Source organism: Anser anser (assembly GCF_964211835.1).
Source record: "Anser anser genome assembly, chromosome: 10".
In the NCBI taxonomy this organism is placed as follows: domain Eukaryota; kingdom Metazoa; phylum Chordata; class Aves; order Anseriformes; family Anatidae; genus Anser; species Anser anser.
Genome location: NC_139730.1, coordinates 9,809,960 through 9,828,447, shown reverse-complemented (window position 1 = coordinate 9,828,447; position 18,488 = coordinate 9,809,960). Strand labels below are relative to the sequence as shown.

The 18,488-nt window shown below is 35.4% G+C and overlaps 1 protein-coding gene across 3 annotated transcripts in view; it reads left to right on the top strand.

The window, feature by feature from the left end:
- Positions 1 to 16,754, top strand: part of EFL1 (elongation factor like GTPase 1) — a 71,878-nt gene extending 55,124 nt beyond the window's left edge. For all 3 annotated transcript variants that reach the window (XM_083849619.1, XM_083849618.1, XM_083849620.1), the window contains 3 exons: positions 507 to 1,507; positions 5,885 to 6,069; positions 16,200 to 16,754. In XM_083849619.1, the coding sequence (XP_083705745.1) occupies positions 507 to 1,507; positions 5,885 to 6,069; positions 16,200 to 16,388 (1,375 nt within the window). In that variant the 3' untranslated portion in view covers positions 16,389 to 16,754. The remainder of the gene's footprint in view (positions 1 to 506; positions 1,508 to 5,884; positions 6,070 to 16,199) is intronic.
- The last annotated feature ends 1,734 nt before the right edge of the window (positions 16,755 to 18,488 follow it).

Below are 18,488 nucleotides of genomic sequence, written 5' to 3'. Positions count from 1 at the left end.
TCCCCTACTGATACTTTCCTGGACCTTAATCATTTTCAGTTCAGGGACAGTTCAGGGCCTGTTGTGGTTTGGTTATCAGTTGATCCCTGTCAACCTTCCTTATGCCCCTCATGATTTTGTAGACCTCTGTCATATCCTTGAAACATCTGAAGACGACTTGTACTTTCATACCTTTGATCATCTTTATTCTCATTTTTTTCTAGTTCTCTTATATTTCTTTTGAGGGGAGAGAGCAACAGTACATAGTTTTCAAGATATGAGTGAACCAGTGATTAATCCAGTGGCATGAGTGTTTTTACTTTTGTTTTATTCTGTTCCTTTCTTTTTTGAAGTACATGATGTTTTTAGGATTTTATGAGTTTGAAGTGCATTATCTGGTAATCTGTCTTGTAGTCATATTTGTTCATGAACATCTGTTTCATGTTAAGGCCACTGCCTTACCTCCCCCTCCCCCATTTTAAAAGCAATTTTAAAATTTAAGTTAATCTTAAAACTTTGTTTTATAGGTTTGCAAAGATAGAGATTAGTGTATCAGCACCTATTATTCCATTCCGAGAGACAATAACAAGACCTCCGAAAGTTGATATGGTAAACGAAGAAATAGGAAAACAGCAGAAAGTTGCCGTCATACACCAAACAAAAGAGGAGCAAAATAAAATTCCTGAAGGAATTCAGGTTGATTCAGATGGGCTTGTTACAATATCTACTCCAAATAAGCATGCTACTCTCAGCGTAAGAGCAGTGCCACTTCCTGAGGAGGTAACTCGACTTCTTGAAGAAAACAGTGACTTGATTCGAACTATGGAGCAACTCAACACATCTCTGAATGAAGATAAAAAAACTCATGAGATAAATCAGAAGACTATCGATAGGATCAAGGAATTCAAGCAAAAATTAGAGCAAAATCTGCAGGGAAGAAAGTGGAGAAACGCTGTTGATAATATCTGGTCATTTGGACCACGGAAGTGTGGGCCTAATATCTTGTTATATAAATTTGAGGGCTACACAAAGTCTGTGTGGCAGTGCCTTGGGAATGCTGTGAAAGAAATCAGTAAATACAAAGACTTTGACAACAGCATAGTAAGCGGATTTCAGCTGGCTACGCTTTCAGGTCCCATGTGTGAAGAACCCCTGATGGGTGTGTGTTTTATAGTGGAAAAATGGGAAATTAGTAAGGTTGGAGAGATGCTGTCAACTAGACGTCAAGATTCAGGGGAATGTGATGCCATAGAACAAAATGAAGATACTGTTTCTTTAACCAGCAGTTGTACTGTTGAAGTTTGTGGTGAGAATGAACACCAAGACAGCAGTGAAAGTGTTAGAAAGTCACCTGAGAAAGTTAGTAAAAACAAGGGAGAAGTTTTACTTGCAGATTGTTATGGTCCTTTTTCTGGACAACTGATTGCCACCATGAAAGAAGCTTGTCGTTATGCTTTGCAAGCAAAACCACAGAGGCTTATGGCAGCAATGTACACATGTGAAATTATGGCTACTGCAGAAGTTTTAGGTAAGAGAAAACAAACCTTTGTCAAGAATTTGCTTTCTGAGTTAATACATGAGGTTTTACATATATAAAATCTGACAATCAGAAAGTAGAACTAGATTAAAAGATTTGTCAGAGGTTTTTTGTAGTTCTCTAGTAGATTTCTGCAATCACTGTTTGATGTTTGTGGTATTTGTATTTTGACTGAAATTTTTGAATTCTTCACCCTTACCTGAACCGTGCATAAATAAGATCACTAAATGTTTTTGGAAATGCAAGATACAAAATGTTGCCTTCTTATGAAATTTTGTAATATCAACTTCAGTAGGTAAACACAAACAACTACATGGTGTTCCAAACTTCAGGCATCATTTCTATGAAGAAATATGAGGAAACATGTCCTTTTTGTGAACTAAGTACAGAATCTAAGTTAGTATATGCCGTCAGTATGTTTTAAGATAATATAATAATTGATATAGAAGTAAATTAGGAAAAATATAGAATCTTAAATAATTATTACAGTCCAGTTGGTATATTTTCTTGCTAGTATTGTCATCCTTCTGGTATGCAAGTTGCTCATTTTGCAAACCCAATGCATACCAGCTTTGTGTCACTTATTACCTTACCACTTGCACCTACTTAAACTTGTTTTTATGACCTACTTATAACACCACTTAATTTACTCCAACATTTGTTCTTGGAGTTCTCCATGGGAGTTTCTTGCACACTGAATCTGATCCAATATATTGAGATTTTATTTAAAACTAGTTGCCGTTGCATTTAAGCTATCAGGAAACTTACTTTGAGCATATTACTCGTGACAGAAATTATAGTATACCCCACAGATAAAAGTGAAAGATTTGGTTATTTGTTGTAAAAATCTGTTGTCATGCACACAAGCATGATAGCAGTTACATAAAACAAATTGGTCTGCACAGCAATATTTACAATTGTATGTTGTGAAAAGAAATGCCTTTCGATGAGCAACTGTTTTGTACAGATGTATGATCCTGTTCTTTTCCAGAGGTGCTCTTTAGTAGGCCTGGCAAAAGGTGCCCTTCAGTAAGCTTATCAGCACATTACCTTAAACTGCCACATATAACTTCTACATTTTTTAACTGCCTTTAATTATTTTTTAACGTGTAAGGAAGCCCAACGAAGTCTAACTTTTGATCTGTTACATTACTATTAGAGCAGCACCTACTTCAGACCGTAAAGCAGCATATGAATTTTAAATCACAAAAACACAACCTAAATTGCTGTTCTCAAAAAACGCCCACTATGCGTGATTGTTTATAGTGATGTGATTGACATGCATTGTCTTACCAGTTGTGCCATAAAACAAAATGGAAATGTGGCTTTCTAATACATATATATGTTTTTAATGAGTGCAACTTAGATGTGTAAGCAGATCAGTTCAGTTTAATGAATGTGAATTAGGTGGTGGTAACTGTGGGCATGCACTGGTTCATTACAAATCTGTTATTATGGAAGTTTAAGCTAATACCTTGCATCCTCGTGAGGGCGAGGGAAGAGCGTGCTCGCTATCCAGTAGGACTTAGCAGTTGACATGATAAAACATTGGCTTTTTTAACTTTAGTTCTTTCAGTTGGTGTTCCATACATTGATATTGATACTGTTTTCATTTTGCTGATGTGAGAGATAATTAGTTGGGAAAGGTTTTTAATAGGCTCTGTTGTGGCTTTTGTTTTTGGATTTTGTTAGCTATGCTCATGTCCTTATTCAAAAAATAAAATAAAATTAAGCCCTAGATCACAGCGCTCTAGGAGGCAAGACACATTGCTTCATGTTATCTCTTTCTAAGTTGTACAAGTGAAAACGCACAAATTCCAGAATGGAAGAGCAGCTCCGTCTTCCCTATTTGCTGAGTTTATAGTGACCCGGAGGCTCTTGCAAATGGTGATCCCACTGTACTTCCGCAGTACTTCTATCCAGTATGGAACTTTTTAAGCATATAGGGAATCCAGAAATTGTTCAGCATTTTCCCTTGACCTACTGAAAAATGCTGCAGTATAATAAAGTGGTGAACAGGACTTAAATATTTAAGTAGCTGAACATAATATATCTTTAAAGCGAGTCTGTTACATACAGATTTATTCTGTATCTTGCAGCACCTTTAAGCTGTTTTGTGAACAGCTATCGTTTTCAAAGTAACTAATTTTTGAATGGAAAGTTCTTTTAGCATTTCTTGGGAATTGGTGCTGCTAAAACTGTAGATTACTTCAGCTAATTAGTGTAGAGGTAGAACTAGTATTTCTTCAGTACACTGCAGCCTGCCTGTAGTGGTAAAACTGAAGACCTCATATAACTTCTTTGTGATAACGGTAACTGAGACAATACTCCAGACTACTTGGATGAAATACATGTAGCTGAAAACCATTTAGTAAGATAAATACAGTGTCTTCTGGGTTTTATGTTTTGGAGGAGTGGTCTTCAATGAATTATGGACAGAAAATATGTTCATCTAAAGTGCTTTGTGATAAATGTTGCCTTATCTCATGAATACGTGTGCAAAGTTTTCTAAGTCCTACTTAATTAGAAAAATAAATATTATGAATTATAACATTAATAACCTACAAAGTGGTTTTGGACTTACTTGCTTTAACAAATAGCTTTAATATATGCTGTGTGGTTCGTTCACACTATATAAACAGTGACCATGATGTGATGTTCTTTTCAAAGTGCATGTTTAACTTGAATTTTAAAGCAGTTATGCTAAGCAACAGACGCACTGAATTGTGGGCTGTGCTTATATATGACCTTTTCATAGCTGAGAATTTTCCATTCTCCCTGAAATTTTCTCAGACTTGAAATTGTTGAGTTATGCGAACGAAGACTATAGATGCACAGCAAACTCAGTGACTTCTCTTCAGCATGCTTTAATCTTTTCATCATTTGAATATAGAATCTTAAGTATTTCCTCAATTTCCTCACAAGCAATAAGAAGGCTATTGTGCATAGTAAAGGTGAAGTTCAGTCAGAGGAACAGTGAGGATGTCCTGGGAAGGGCATGAGCAGATAAAAATCATCAGTGATGGTAGAAAGAATACTTCAACCCACGTTTTATTAGAGAAGTACAAACTCTGCAATGATTGTTACTGAACTGTTGCTTCATTACCTATATCTGACAGGAAGATTTAACTGTACTAGCTGTGTGCTTGTGCTAAATTTCCTGACGAAGGACCAGATTCTATATATGAAAAAAAAAAAAAAAAAAGAAATAAACCCATGCCAACTTTTCCTGTGGTGTCCCATAGAAGGTTTAAAATTTATATGCAAATCAGCGTGTGTGACTGTAGTATTTAATAGTATCTTTCTGTCAAGTCAGAATAGCTGGAAAGTATTATGATAATGCATATTTCTAATTTTCAGAAAGAGACAATTTTGCCCAGCTGTTTAAAAACTACCATTACACTTTAATGTATTTTCAAGTTAAATCTAATATAAAATATTGGAACTTCTTAAGAATTAATATAAACTTGTTCTTCACTCCAAGGTACTTTTAAAGATAATTTGTACATGTAATACTTAACTAATTATTCGTATTAGTGAATGAAGGCATTCCTAAAATATTTTTTCACTATATAGCTTTTCCTGTGTTTTTTTTTTGTCTTGATCAGCAGAAATGTATTTGTTAGCTTTTGTCTGAAGATCACATAACCTATAAATTTACAAAAACATTTTAAATACAGATTTATCTAATGCCTTCTGTAAAGTTGAACATGTGTGTTTTCAGAACTACTTTCATCATATGTACAATGTAGTCCTGGATATTTGGGAAGGAAAAATAAGTATTATCCATGACAAACTTAAGGATGAATTAATTACAAAAATAATGGAATATGTTAAATATAATCAACACGTAATATATAAGATAAACAAGTTTTCTGTGATTTAGAATAGCACTACAGTCTTTGGGACACAAATACCATATAGGGATATGGTGAGTTAAACTTTTAAAGGTAGATAAGATGTAATGTCTGAAGCACAGTAGTATTACTTAGCAGTGTTTCTTAGCTGGTAATGCTTCTCAAATATTTGCTTGTAAGAAGTAAAGCAAGTTAGGCGCATAATCTGGCAAAGTGCCTTTTATACAATCATATGGCAATTTTTTTAAAATGCATGTAGTACAAGCATTGTCTAGAGCCATGCAGGAGTTATCATTTATTAAATATTACTCATATGGTTCTGCACATTGTACTGGCAGAGTATGTTGTTTGTGTAAATTTAATTGATTCACTTAAAATTTTACAGGGAAGAATTTGAGCCAAAGAAGTGATGTATTTTACTTAATGCTGAAGTTTCCTAAGTAAATATTTATGTATATCTCTTCATGAATATAAATGTATTGGTGAGCTCACTGAAATGATGTCTTTGCAGGTCGTGTGTATGCTGTCTTGTCCAAACGAGAAGGCAGAGTGTTACAAGAGGAGATGAAAGAGGGAACGGATGTGTTTATTATTAAGGCAGTCCTGCCAGTAGCTGAAAGCTTTGGTTTTGCTGATGAAATCAGGAAGAGAACTAGTGGCCTGGCCAGTCCGCAGCTGGTGTTCAGCCACTGGGAGGTAAAAAATATCTATTCACTCCATCTGTTTTGGTGATCTATTTCCTGTAGATGTGGCAGACTGGAATAATAAGCGGAAAAGGTTAAGTTTTGGTCAAGACATTTGATTAATTCCTTTTTGAAACGAAGAGGAAAAAGTACCTTTATATTGATCTTATTTGCTTTTATAGATATGCTGTTCAAAAATGTATTTATATTTTCTTTGGATGGGATGCTTTTTTTTTTTCAGTATAAACTAAGTGCTTCACAAATGAAACTGATTCTTCGTAAATTTGTTTGCCTAAATTTAATGTGCCTTTTAAAATTAGTTCTTTGATAAACTTGTTTGGAGAGTGGGGAAAAAAAGAAGCTACCACTAATAAAAAAAAAATGCAGCAACAAATCTAATGTATATGGAAGTTATCCCTTTAGTAACAGATATCTCAGTATTTTTGTCCTTATATAGTCCAACTCAACATACATTTTCATACTTAAAGGCAAATGGAATTGATTCAATTCTTTCAAAATCAGGTCTGGTCACAGTAAATGGAGGTGTCCTCAAAATCATTCCATTTGTTCATCTTTGTCACTTAGACATGAACAGGTAAATGTTGAGGTGTAAAGGAAATATGCAGATGGGAAAACTGATAAGAAATGTTATCAGCTGATAGTGTGCTTTTTGTTCCTATGATGGTGGAGTAAGACAAAAAGCCTGAAATCAGAGTTCCTTGTTCAAGACCAAAAAAAACTGCATTGTAGGACTATTTGGAAGACTCTATCGAAGGAGCTAAAAATGGGTTCGGGGGCAAGAGTCCAAGTATAAACTATTCACATCAATTGTTTAAAACAATTGAAGTCTAGATTTCTTTTTTGTCAGGTATTCCTTTATTTGATGTTAGGATCATAAAAGCTTTTGTAAATGGATTAGAAAATCTTACTTTGTTATCTTCTGCTTTATTTTTGTGACCTCAAATGTCAAGTCTCTGAGTACAAACAACTACAGATTTTTGAGGTCAGTAATACTCCATGCAGTTTCCAGCTATGATCTGTTTACCTCTGTTTCTCTCCAAAGTATGTGCTGGTGTCTCACATAGTGTGTATTCTTCCTCATTTCCTGTAGCTAAAGCATCTTAACAGGAGGATTTATTAAATACTTCAATAGCAGTATTTCCTTGTTAGCAGTTGCTGTAACTGGCTTAGGAATATTATGTGAATGCTAATTGGAAAAGGAGCATCTCTGTAAACCAGCCAAGTCATGTGCTACCAAAAGAGCTGGGAATCCTTGAAACAGTAAGCTTCATCTTTCTTGGCAACACTACCTTACTGGCGTTAGAAAGCACAGTGAAAAAGGGACTTACCTGTCTTTTCTCAATATTAATAGTGATTTATTTCATCTTCTTGTAACCAAAACTTATTTCACAGAGACTTGGGGAAGGGAGAAATAGCAGTAGAGTAAGAGATTTAAAAATAAATAAAGTAACAGAGCTACACTGAATGGAGAATAAATAAATAAAATAAAGGCAACACCTACAGATGGTGTGTGCACAAAAAATAGCAACAATTTTTTGTGTATAGCCGGAACAGGTTAGCTCCTTCAAATCAGTGAGTATTGGCAGTATTGCATACAGTAGTTCTTCCAGTTTTGGATGTTCTCATGTGAAGTGCAGCTGGTGAGGTTTTGTGGCTTAACTGGTCTTTTGTCTAAATTCTCTAATATCAGTGCCCTAAAGGAATATCAGTCAGAGGGATGTTAATTCCAGCTAACCGTTGTTCTGTGCCAGTTTCCTTAGGATTGGTGGCTACTGTTCTCCAATACTAAGCAACATCAACCCCTTGTCTCCATGACCTTCCCTTCTACCCCCAAACCATGGCGTATATGTTCACAGTGTCAGATGTTACAAATTTCACATTTTAAAAAATGTTCAGACAATTGCAGGTATGCATAGGAGATGGAGATCTGAGCAACTGGTAACGTTTTCTAAAAATGATCCTCAGGAGAGATTATAATTACAGCTAGATTGTTAAAATGTAGTGGTAGTAGGAAAAATGATGGTGTAAGCCAGTCAGCTTTCCACCTGGCAAATCTGTCGGTGGGGAGGGATTTTTGTCACTTTGAAATTCATGCTTATATTTTTTCTGACAAAATAAACCTTCTACTAAATTACTAGCAATGACTATGTGTAGTGATGGCAGAGGGAGTGTTTTCTACTCTCACATCATCAGCAGAATTGCTAAATAAATACCATTTGCAGAATCCAGTGGTGGTATGACAGAGAAGCCAGCAAAAATGGTTTGTGTCTCAGATCACAAGACATTTGTGTAGCTTTTCTCTGTTTCTTCTCCTATAAACAAAACAAAATAGACCTACCAGCTTTCCTCAAATATTAGGTATGACTTCACAGTGTAAAGTTACTCATGAATTGTCAGTGTATATACATGGTAGCCTTGGCATATTCATGAAAAATGCCAGCATTTTATTTGAATCCCGATTACTTAGTGTATCATTCTATAAGATACACTGTGAACTCTGTGTAATCTCATGCTCTTTTTTCCCTAAAGATGAATGGGGAGTGTGGAAGCTGCTTGATTTTGTTTTACATTTGCTCTGTTACTGAGTGTACATTTGCAGCCTTAACTGCACTCTATCCAATCCCTTCTATGACATTCTGAATTAATTCTAAGTGGTGTTTTTTCACTGTGCTTGGCTCATTAGCTGAGTTGCTAGAACATGGGCTTCTCTACAGAGATTCCTTCTACCGTGTACTCATCCTCATTTTACAGACAGTGAAATACCACTTTTTGGTATTTTTAAAATTTCACACAATCTCATAGAAATCATACGTAAAAGTATGTTTAAAGAAATGAGGTTTGAATTATTTTTTTTATTATTATTATTGTTTCATTAATATGACTTGTAGACTATAAACACAGGACAGCCAATGGTAGAGCAGATATTTAAATGGAACCTTCGGGGCTCTCTGGAAATGAAATTACCATATTTTTTTTTCAAGTTAATGAATGTATTTTGTATGGTTCAGATCACTTCATCCCCAGGGGATGGAGCAATAAGATCTATCTTGTCAGATAGTGCTTTTTTTAATTCATTTTTTCTGTCATGCTTAAATGTATTTCTACCTGTAGAGGATGGCACTAAATAACCATTAGTGGGAGCTTTCAGTTTGGTCCCAGATTAAATAAATTAATTTTAAAAGGTAGTTGAGTATTTTCCTTCTGATATCCCTAGGCAAATGTTAAGTGTTTTGGGTTTACTAGGCCATATCTTCTTAGCTTTCAGTATAAGCTTTCTTTTGAATTCTCAGTTTAAAATATATAGCTTTGTGATAATTACAAATGCCTTCTACTTTTTGTATTCTTGAATTAATAATAGACTTTCTATTAGTATTTGTTCTCACTTGATTCTTTGCAGTTACTTGTTGCACTCAGTCATGTCATTTTTTTCTTATTCATAAAGTTATTTGAGCAAGAAGATATTTGTGATCGCACAGTGTTTAGAATAATGGAGCTCTAATCCCATTTGGGAAATCAGTGTTATAGTAAAAATAATGCATGTGGCTCTATTCAAATTATGATTGAGTTATCAGCAACTGCAGAAATTGTCAAAGATAACTACTTCTTGTAAAGCTGTGAAATGTGTAGTATTCCTCCTAATGCATCTTTTAAATTTCATTGATTGTTTTTTGTTCTTGGAGGAGGAGGGTGAACTGCAAACACATTTAATCTGAATTCTTTTTGAGTATTCTTTCTGTGTAGAATAGGGTCTAGGGTTTACCGTAAGACACTGGAGAAAGGTAAAAGAAGAAGGACTGTAGGTAATAAATGATAAGAACATGATGCAGTCTGAATCACTGGAAGTCTTATATTGTGAATTTTAATTCATTCATTCCTAATTGTACAGCTCAAATAGAAGATAGGGGCTTAATACAGAAGTTGTCGGGTGCAACTGTTAGGCCTGCATTAAACAAGGAAGCAGGCTGAAGTAATGAGAGACTCTAAGAATCTGTGAGCCTCTACTATGTATGAATTGTGACTTTACATCATTGTGCAAGTATTGGCTTACGCATGTAAATGAATTCTAGGAGTAACCTGGAACCTTTCAAATATGAAAAAGTCTTTATATTAACCAGAGCATCTGAAGCTAATTAAATAGTAAATAAAAGTGGTAGTGGTGTGGCTTTAAATTTCCTTTTCAATACACGTGTCTTAAGTAATAGGAAAAAAATGTATCAGTAAAACCACAGATCTCCTTTTTTCCTTCCACTGCTACTGACTGAAGTCAAGGCTAAAGCTCAGCTGTCGCTGAATGAGACACAAACAAGGACGATGCTCTTGAGCCAAAATAAACTAGCACAAGTTTATTTTAAAACTAAATGTGTAAATGTTCATTATTACAGTATTTATTGAAAGACATGATGTCATATCTGACTTCATGCACTTTAAGGCCTAGGCCATGCCCTTTCAGTATTGTCAATGAAATTTCTGAGTTCTTCTGAAATAGTTCTCGATGCTCATGTTATTTTGTAGGGAATCTGCACACCTTATACAATCCTGTAGGTTAAATGTTTAAAGCCTGACTGTAAGTTACTCCATATTCCCTTAAACGTCCTTTCTCTAAAAGAAAACTAAATGTTGCAAATCTGATGTTTTTTGGATTTTTAAAACTTTTGCAAGATGGCTATAGAATTGAAGTAAATTAACTTTTGTATTGGATATACAACTTTCCTCTCTAATTGTATTTTATTTTTCAAAACCATATAATTTAAAATCAAGAGCTTTTGAGAATAATACAAGGAATACACAGAGAAATAAAATCGGGAGACTTTGTCAAGTTGTGCAGTGAGCAATCTATTTTCACATTTTTTTAAATGCCTTTATAAAGTTATACATAATAGTCTTGAGAAAATGTATTTATGTGTTTGATATATAAGTTGATGTATAGTGATGCAAAGTGGCAATATTCTTCTGTGAAGCTAAGGTTTGAATACAAGACAGTCAAATAATTGGTAAAAAGGGAGGCTGAAAGTGAATTGCTTTTGTTTCTTTCAGGATATTGTATAGAGATTAGCTATTTATAAAATGGGCAAGCTGGTACACAAAGTATTTGCTATAATATGAGAATTTGTGTTTTAACAACATAACTGTGACTTTTTATTTTCAGAACATTTATGTGTAGGTGCTTCTGTAAAATTCTTCAGCATATTGTAGATATTTCTCCTCCCACCCTTGGCCACTCTAGTCCTCTTCTCCAGCATGATGTTTTGTGCAAGTGTTCCAGGTGCTGAGCACTCCCACAGCTTCTCAGTACTCCTAGGTAGGAAAGGAGGTGATGCCTGCTTCCCACTGTGATGAAATGGGTGCAGCGGCATGGAGGAGCTGAATCTGCTCAGTCTTGCTGGGTGTCCTTCCTGGTATTCCCTGTTCTGGAAGCTCACTGCCAGTATCCAGACTTGTCTAGCACCATGTGGCTATGCACAGTGGAAAAGCACTTCTACAGCACTACCCAGCTTGTTACCAAAAGCTCAATTTGGAGGTGACAGTTTTTCAAGGTCACATTTCATATAAACCTCTGCAAATTTCTGCCATTTTACCTGAAAGGTAGAGGAAATTTCTGTTTGACAGGACTGTGCCAGACATCTAAACTACACGCCTGGGTACTCCTTTAGTTGTACAGTGTTTACCATTATTAAGTGCTGGACACCATTTGAACGGTCAGTGCTCTTGAAGCCATGAACTATCTTTCTAGGATTGATTTTTTTCTAAAGCAGAAAGATCCTGATACACTGATACATACTCTCTGAAACTGTGCGTAGTAGTTATTTTGAAGTTGTTTTTGAAAAACAGCTTCTGGCATAATGTTTTCCTGGCATGCGAAGGTCTGTCCATCATAGTGTCCAAGAACACTGAATTTTGTAGTTCTTGTGCTTTCTTACTAAGTGGTTCACACCAGCCATAATGTTACTTGCTAGTCTTAAAATCTTCATTGGACAGTGCAAGACTGCTCTTTGAATTCATGGTCCAACTAAAGCATTTTCGGTGTCTATGCTATTTTGCTAAAAGGAATTTTCTGTCCTCATCAAGCAGTAAGGACCAGTAGGGGAAGTGCTACTAGGAACATGGCTGTGTTCCCATATCTGCCTGACCTTTTGGATGACCTAGGCAGATCCTGTCTGTTTGTCTTTGATGCTTCTCTCAACCTTGTTTTGCGTAATTAGGCTGCCTTAGGCAGAGGCTGTTTCATACTGTCGTTTTGTGAAATACACTAGACAATGGGACCCAGATCACTATTGGAACCATCTGGGTGCCACTAAAATGCAAACAATAAATCATCCTCAAATTAAGGCTTAAAATTCCAAGTCCTCTTGAATTGAAAGTAATTTGTTCTAACTCAAATCTTATTGAAAAGTTTGATTAATTTACATAATCATTTGCAGAACTTAGTACACACCGTATTGTCTTTCAGTATTAAAATAGTACTCATACTATTAGCATTTTTATGAGTTAATTATTACAGGTATTCAGATTATGTCTGAAAAAGATACAGACGTGCATTGTTTGAATATTTAGCATGTAGGTTCTTAGGCAAAAAGGAAAATGACAGCTGTTTAGCCTGTTGCTCTGCATGCAGTTACTAAACAAGTCTTATGAGACTTCATTGTTTGGGTGTGTTAGTTTGAATAGATGTGATATTTAATGAAACATTGTACTTCAGAATGATTTCTTTTTCTCAAGAATATCTTTACTTTTACATTATTTGAAGTAATCTAATCTTCTTTTAAAATACCTAATCCCAGTTGATTTCATTGTAAGCACTGTTTTATTTATACCTAGAATTAGCTCTTAGTTCTGCAGTGAGCTCTGGAACACATTCTTCAGGATGTATTTTACTGACTTTTTTTTCTTCTTTTCTGCTCTGGTCATGTGGAGTTTCCAGGATCCACAGTAAATGCTCTCTGGTAGATGGCTATATCATTTTCCAGAAGTATTGGTCCATGTAGAATCTAACTGATTGTTTAGGACTCTATCCAGACAAGAACTGTCATGGATTCCACAGTCTCCTTATGTGTTTCCCATGAATACAAACAATAGTTCAGGGGTTAAAAAGCTTCACAGATCTGATTCCAGGAAGCCCAGACCCACCATTCTGGTAGCTACTACTGTAAGCATATTGATGGCAATTCTCTTGGAGCATTATATGGATTTATTTATTTTTTTTTTTGCTTTTGATTTCAGTGTATTAGCGGAGTGTGGGGAATGATGGATGCCACCTGCTATGTGCATCTGCTTTGATCCATTAATGTTATGTGAATAAAAGAAGGACAATCTAGTCTTGTGCCCTCACCTTCACTTACAGAATTGGAACTTCCAAAAAAGAAAACTTCCTACTTTTTTTTTGTGTCGCTGTGTCAATAACACGTCTGTGTAGTTACATTACAGTTCTGTTTACGTGGCTATTTGCTGACTTCTTAAAGGAGATGCACAGCTGATGCCCCAAGTTCCAGCTGAGTCAGTAGATCTGGCTTTGTCTTTCTCTTTAATTACCACAGTGTTAACTACAAATAGTATGTTCCTAATTGACCACATCTTCTGCAATATGTCTACACCATTCAGTTGGGCACGATCCTCATAAACAGAAATTCTCAAAAGTTTCTGTAACTTGCTCCAGAAGCAGTAAGTAATGCATAAGTTATTTACACATGCTGAGGCACAAAAGTAGCTGCTGGAGGTACTGATGTGGCTTTCAAAACCTAATTTAAGTCTCTTTCCAGTGCTGCTCTGCACAATGCAGTGGTACAAGGTTCACTCAGGATTCGGTACCCCAGCACTGCAGTAAATTTGCAGGTTTGCCCGTTAGTTGCTAAATGCTAAATTGTGTGTACAGAGCCTCCAGTTATCTCAGCTTTCCTGAGAGCTAGAGATAATGAATAATTGCTTTCAATGAAAGAAGTATGCAGTATAAAACTTAACATTAGTAGAACAAGTCTTTTGTAAATTAATGGAAGAGCCAGTCTGTTAAACCTAGGGATTTTCTTAAGCATCTATCACTACAGTATCTAAATATTTATAGGTAGCTTAGACTTGTAAGTTCAGTCCTATTTGGACTTCTCTTTTCCATTCATTCTTCAAGAACCACCGTTTCTCTCTGAGCATAATTTGTGTATGTTAGATTTCTCGTTAATGCGAAAGAACTTCATCAGAGGGGATAGTAACAGCCTTTTAAGTTGTTATAGTTTGTAGCTGTGTGATCTCCCTCAGCAGTGTGTTCTGGAGCGCATCCATGGAGTATGAATCACTTTTTCCCATTTGTGTGCTTTGTCTTGAACTTGGAAATTTTTGTTTGTTCAGCTCTTTAGACAGGTTGTGTATGGGGAAGTCTTTGGTATTTTTCCAGCATGATGATGATTAAGTAACCTGATCAAATCAACATGCAATCTGTGCCCAGAAGTTGGGGGCAGGGGAGGGGTACGACACACGACTGTCTCTTTTCTTTATTTCAAGTGTATAAAGTAATGGTAAAACTTTCAAGCTCTCAAAAGGAGAGCATTTTTTTTTTTAAATGATATATTCTGTCAAGGAATCACCTTTAAGTTTCTAGGCATTGGTTAAATGTCCCTGTATAGGGCATCAGAATGGGTATGACTCAGTCAGATTCTTCTATGGTTAGTCAGTCGTTATTTTTATGTTAAAAATAAATGTAAAAACCTAAGTTTGGAAACCAAAGTTTCATAGCATTTATTTCTGAGCTCTGCTTGCTTTGGTTTTCAGCCAGACAACCCTATGCATGTTCGTTTACCACCTAGATAAATGAGATTGCATATCTCTTTTTTCATGTAAATGATAACCCATTTAAGTTACCAGGGTTATGTACATACTTAACAAATTAGAACTTTTTTTAGGGGCTTAACATACTATTTTGAAACATTGAACCTACAATATTCCCTAATAAAAAATAACCATCTTCTAGCATAGACATTTTCCTAACTTCCTGTAAAATGTAATTTCTCTGATTGTGCTAGGTGTTATTTAGCATTTGAGGTATTAAAATAGGACTTGACAATTTGATGTTTGTAAGGAAATTCTCCATCTTAATCCATTTTTTTTTTATTTTTTAATTCTTTCTTTTTTGGTTTGTGTTACTTAAATAGACTAAGAAATTTTGCTTGGCTTGAAATAGCATATGGCAATTAAAAGTATTTGTCAGAAGAAAAGGTTTGTAACGTTGGAAGAAGTTTATAGCACTAAGTTAAAATTGATAGTTTAGGGAAGTTTGTTGCATCCTTGTTATTTTTTAATGTTAGTGCTAGTATATTTCAGAAATGATCATGATGTGTTGTCCTCAGTTATTGTCATAACTATCACTGTTCTCACAGTAGTTAATACTTACCTGCATTCCTTTTCCCATGAGGACTTTGTTTAAGAAATGGATGCAGTGTTGTCTTTGTTTTCCTAGTAAAATTATATTACCTGTAACTGCATCTAGTGAGAAAATCTATGGTCATTTAAGTGAAATAACTACTTTTGAAGATAACTAGATGTTTGGCATACTCTATGGTAGTCTGAGAAGTGCAGGGTATATAGGATGAACTGGGATAAAGATTTGTCCAATCATTCCCTTATCACGTTAGATCTGAAATCTCTTCTAGCGGAGGGCCCTTGAGATATTAAGCTGCAAGAACAGCTCTGTAAAAGACAGAAACAATGATATTAAGCCATCTGTCCGTTTCGTCGGGTGTGAAGAACATAGGACACAGAAATGAGCAGAAACCTTCAGTTCTTATAAATTCTGATAAGATCAAACTGACATAATATTCTAAATAAGAAATTCTTTCTTGGAAACTGATAATTTTCTGAGCACGAGTTGGTGTTGTTTGCTGACTGGCAATTAAATTTGTTTATAAAAAATTTGTACACAGATAAATGCAACCAAATTAAAAAAGCTATCATATGCTTCCTGTGCAAATACTACATAGTGTTTCTAGTTCTTGTTTTCAGCTTAAGTAGCTAATAGGCATTCCAGAAAACTGCCTCCTCTACTTTCATGTTGTATACTTCAGAGATTAAAATTACCTGAAATGTACTAGTAAACCTTTGCTTTGTCTTACATTACTTTTTTTTTTTCCTTCTCTCTTTTTATAGATCATTTCAAGTGACCCGTTCTGGGTACCAACCACCGAGGAAGAATATTTGCACTTTGGGGAAAAGGCAGACTCTGAGAACCAGGCCCGCAAGTACATGAATGCAGTTAGAAAGCGAAAGGGACTTTATGTAGAAGAAAAAATTGTGGAGCATGCTGAAAAGCAAAGAACTCTCAGTAGGAATAAGTAGCTGTGTCTGCTTCCTTTCCCTCCTGACTCAGCTAAGTGCGTGTGGATAATTTTCTATGCAGCAGATTCAAAATTCCATCTGGACTTGTTCTTTTACACCGGTTTTCTTACACATGATAATGTCCATGGCTTATGTTTTGAAAAACGTAAGCCTTTCCAACTTTTATACAGAGAGAATAGTTTATTTATTTAAATAAAGCCTAGGTATATTCCTTGGAATTGGTCTCAATTTTTAGAACTTTCTGCCCTGTTGCTGTCACGGGATTAGGAACTCCCAATTTAATTTGTTTCTTTCTGATTTATCAGATGAAATTCCATTTAGAGTTGGTTTGCTAGTCTGTTGCAAATAAACTATGCAATAAATTTAGCTTCTTAATGTTTTTGACTCTATTTTTAAAATTGATTTTCATTTCTATAATGTATTTGTTGCTCACAAGTACTTTCCATAGTTACCTATGTGCAAACAGATGTAAGCTTACCAAAACTTTTACTCTGTTCCTCATGTAAACAGTCATCTAAATCAGGTGATGCTCTCTCTGCTCCCAGGTTGTAGCAATGCATCTTCTTTAAACCAGAAGGCAAAAATAGTACACGTGGAAAACTAAGCACTGCAAACCAGGCAAGGTTTTTCTTTTTTCCCCTCCTTAGAAAAACATTGTGTAAAAAAGTTTACATGATTATCCTAAGCTGGGAGCTGCTGTCTCTGAACTAGGCACACAGCTATCCCTGCCAATCCTGTTTGAGTGTTTACAGACTCTTTGCAGAAATTTCTACCCGTTCATCCTGTTGTGTTGAATTCAGTGAAGGGAAACACTTGCAAAAACATACAAAATGTCTTGCTGTTTGCAGGTGTCTAGGATGCAGAAGTCTCCAGAATGATTCAGACCAACAGTAACAGGAAAAAGTCCTGAAAGGATGTAAGTTTTAGTAAAGAAAAATGGAAATCATGGACAGGAGAAGAGAAACATGGTGCATGAACTACCTTCTCATTTGGCTGTTTTGAATTGTAAAAGGGAAGGACTGAAGAGATAGCTGTCCTTGAAGAGTTTCTGATACTTAGTTAAATGAATGGGTAATTAAGTCCTTGAATTTTGCGCTGACCGACTTTCTGCTATATCTTGTGTTTACTATTGGCAAAGTGTTCTGTTTCAGCTAACCATGTAAACAGGCTGTTCTTTTCTTTATAGAATATAACCACTTCTTTAATGTGTGATGCGGTGCATTCCTTTAGCACCAGCTTGGCCTTTCTGAATAAATATTCTGTGTGTGTCAATTAGTGCAGTAGGCAGAAGTTAACTCATATCAGTTTTGCTCCTTATGGGAAAGGAAACTGTTACTTGTTTCACAAGTAGAATGATTCTGAATGCTTAGCTTTTATTTTAAATAGCAGCTTTTTCTTTTCCAGTTTGTTTGCTTTCATTATGGAAATGTTTCCTTTTAAGACTGTGCTTATGAATTATTCAAGCAAATGATATTTGCCTTCCTTAGAAGGTTGTTCCATACATTGTTGTTGTTCTGCAAGGGGTATGTCTGCACAGCAGCCCTATTAGAGCTTGTACAAATATACTTAGGTAGTTTGGGCATTGCCAGCTGTATATCCATGGAAGGCATTATAACTGCCTGCGGAAACTGCTTAAGACATAAATAAATGTTTGTGTAATGAGATCTTGGCTACTTACAGCTACACTGCTAGCTGAATCCAAGATACAGTTAGGGATGTCTGGCCTCCAGTCAGAAAGGTGCTTACATATTAAGTAGCTCTTCAGAGCTGGGTAGGTTGCTCATTGTTGTGACTATGTAATTGTTAACTGTAATCTACTGTACTCGTGTAAACAGAAAAATCATTAACATAGATTTTAAAAGATTTAGCTTTCATATTTGGTTATGTCATATTTTCAGATTTCCTTTCAGATTGCATCTCAAACAGCATGAAGATGGGTTTGCAACATCCTGAATTAATTCTTGTTATTTATAAAGAGGGAAAGCTCCGATAACTAGCAGAAGAAAATCAACCTGCAAGTGCTAGATCTGTTTTCTTCAGTAATGGTTTCTAGTGCAAAGATAATCTAATTGCTTACATACAATGAATCTCTAAATACAT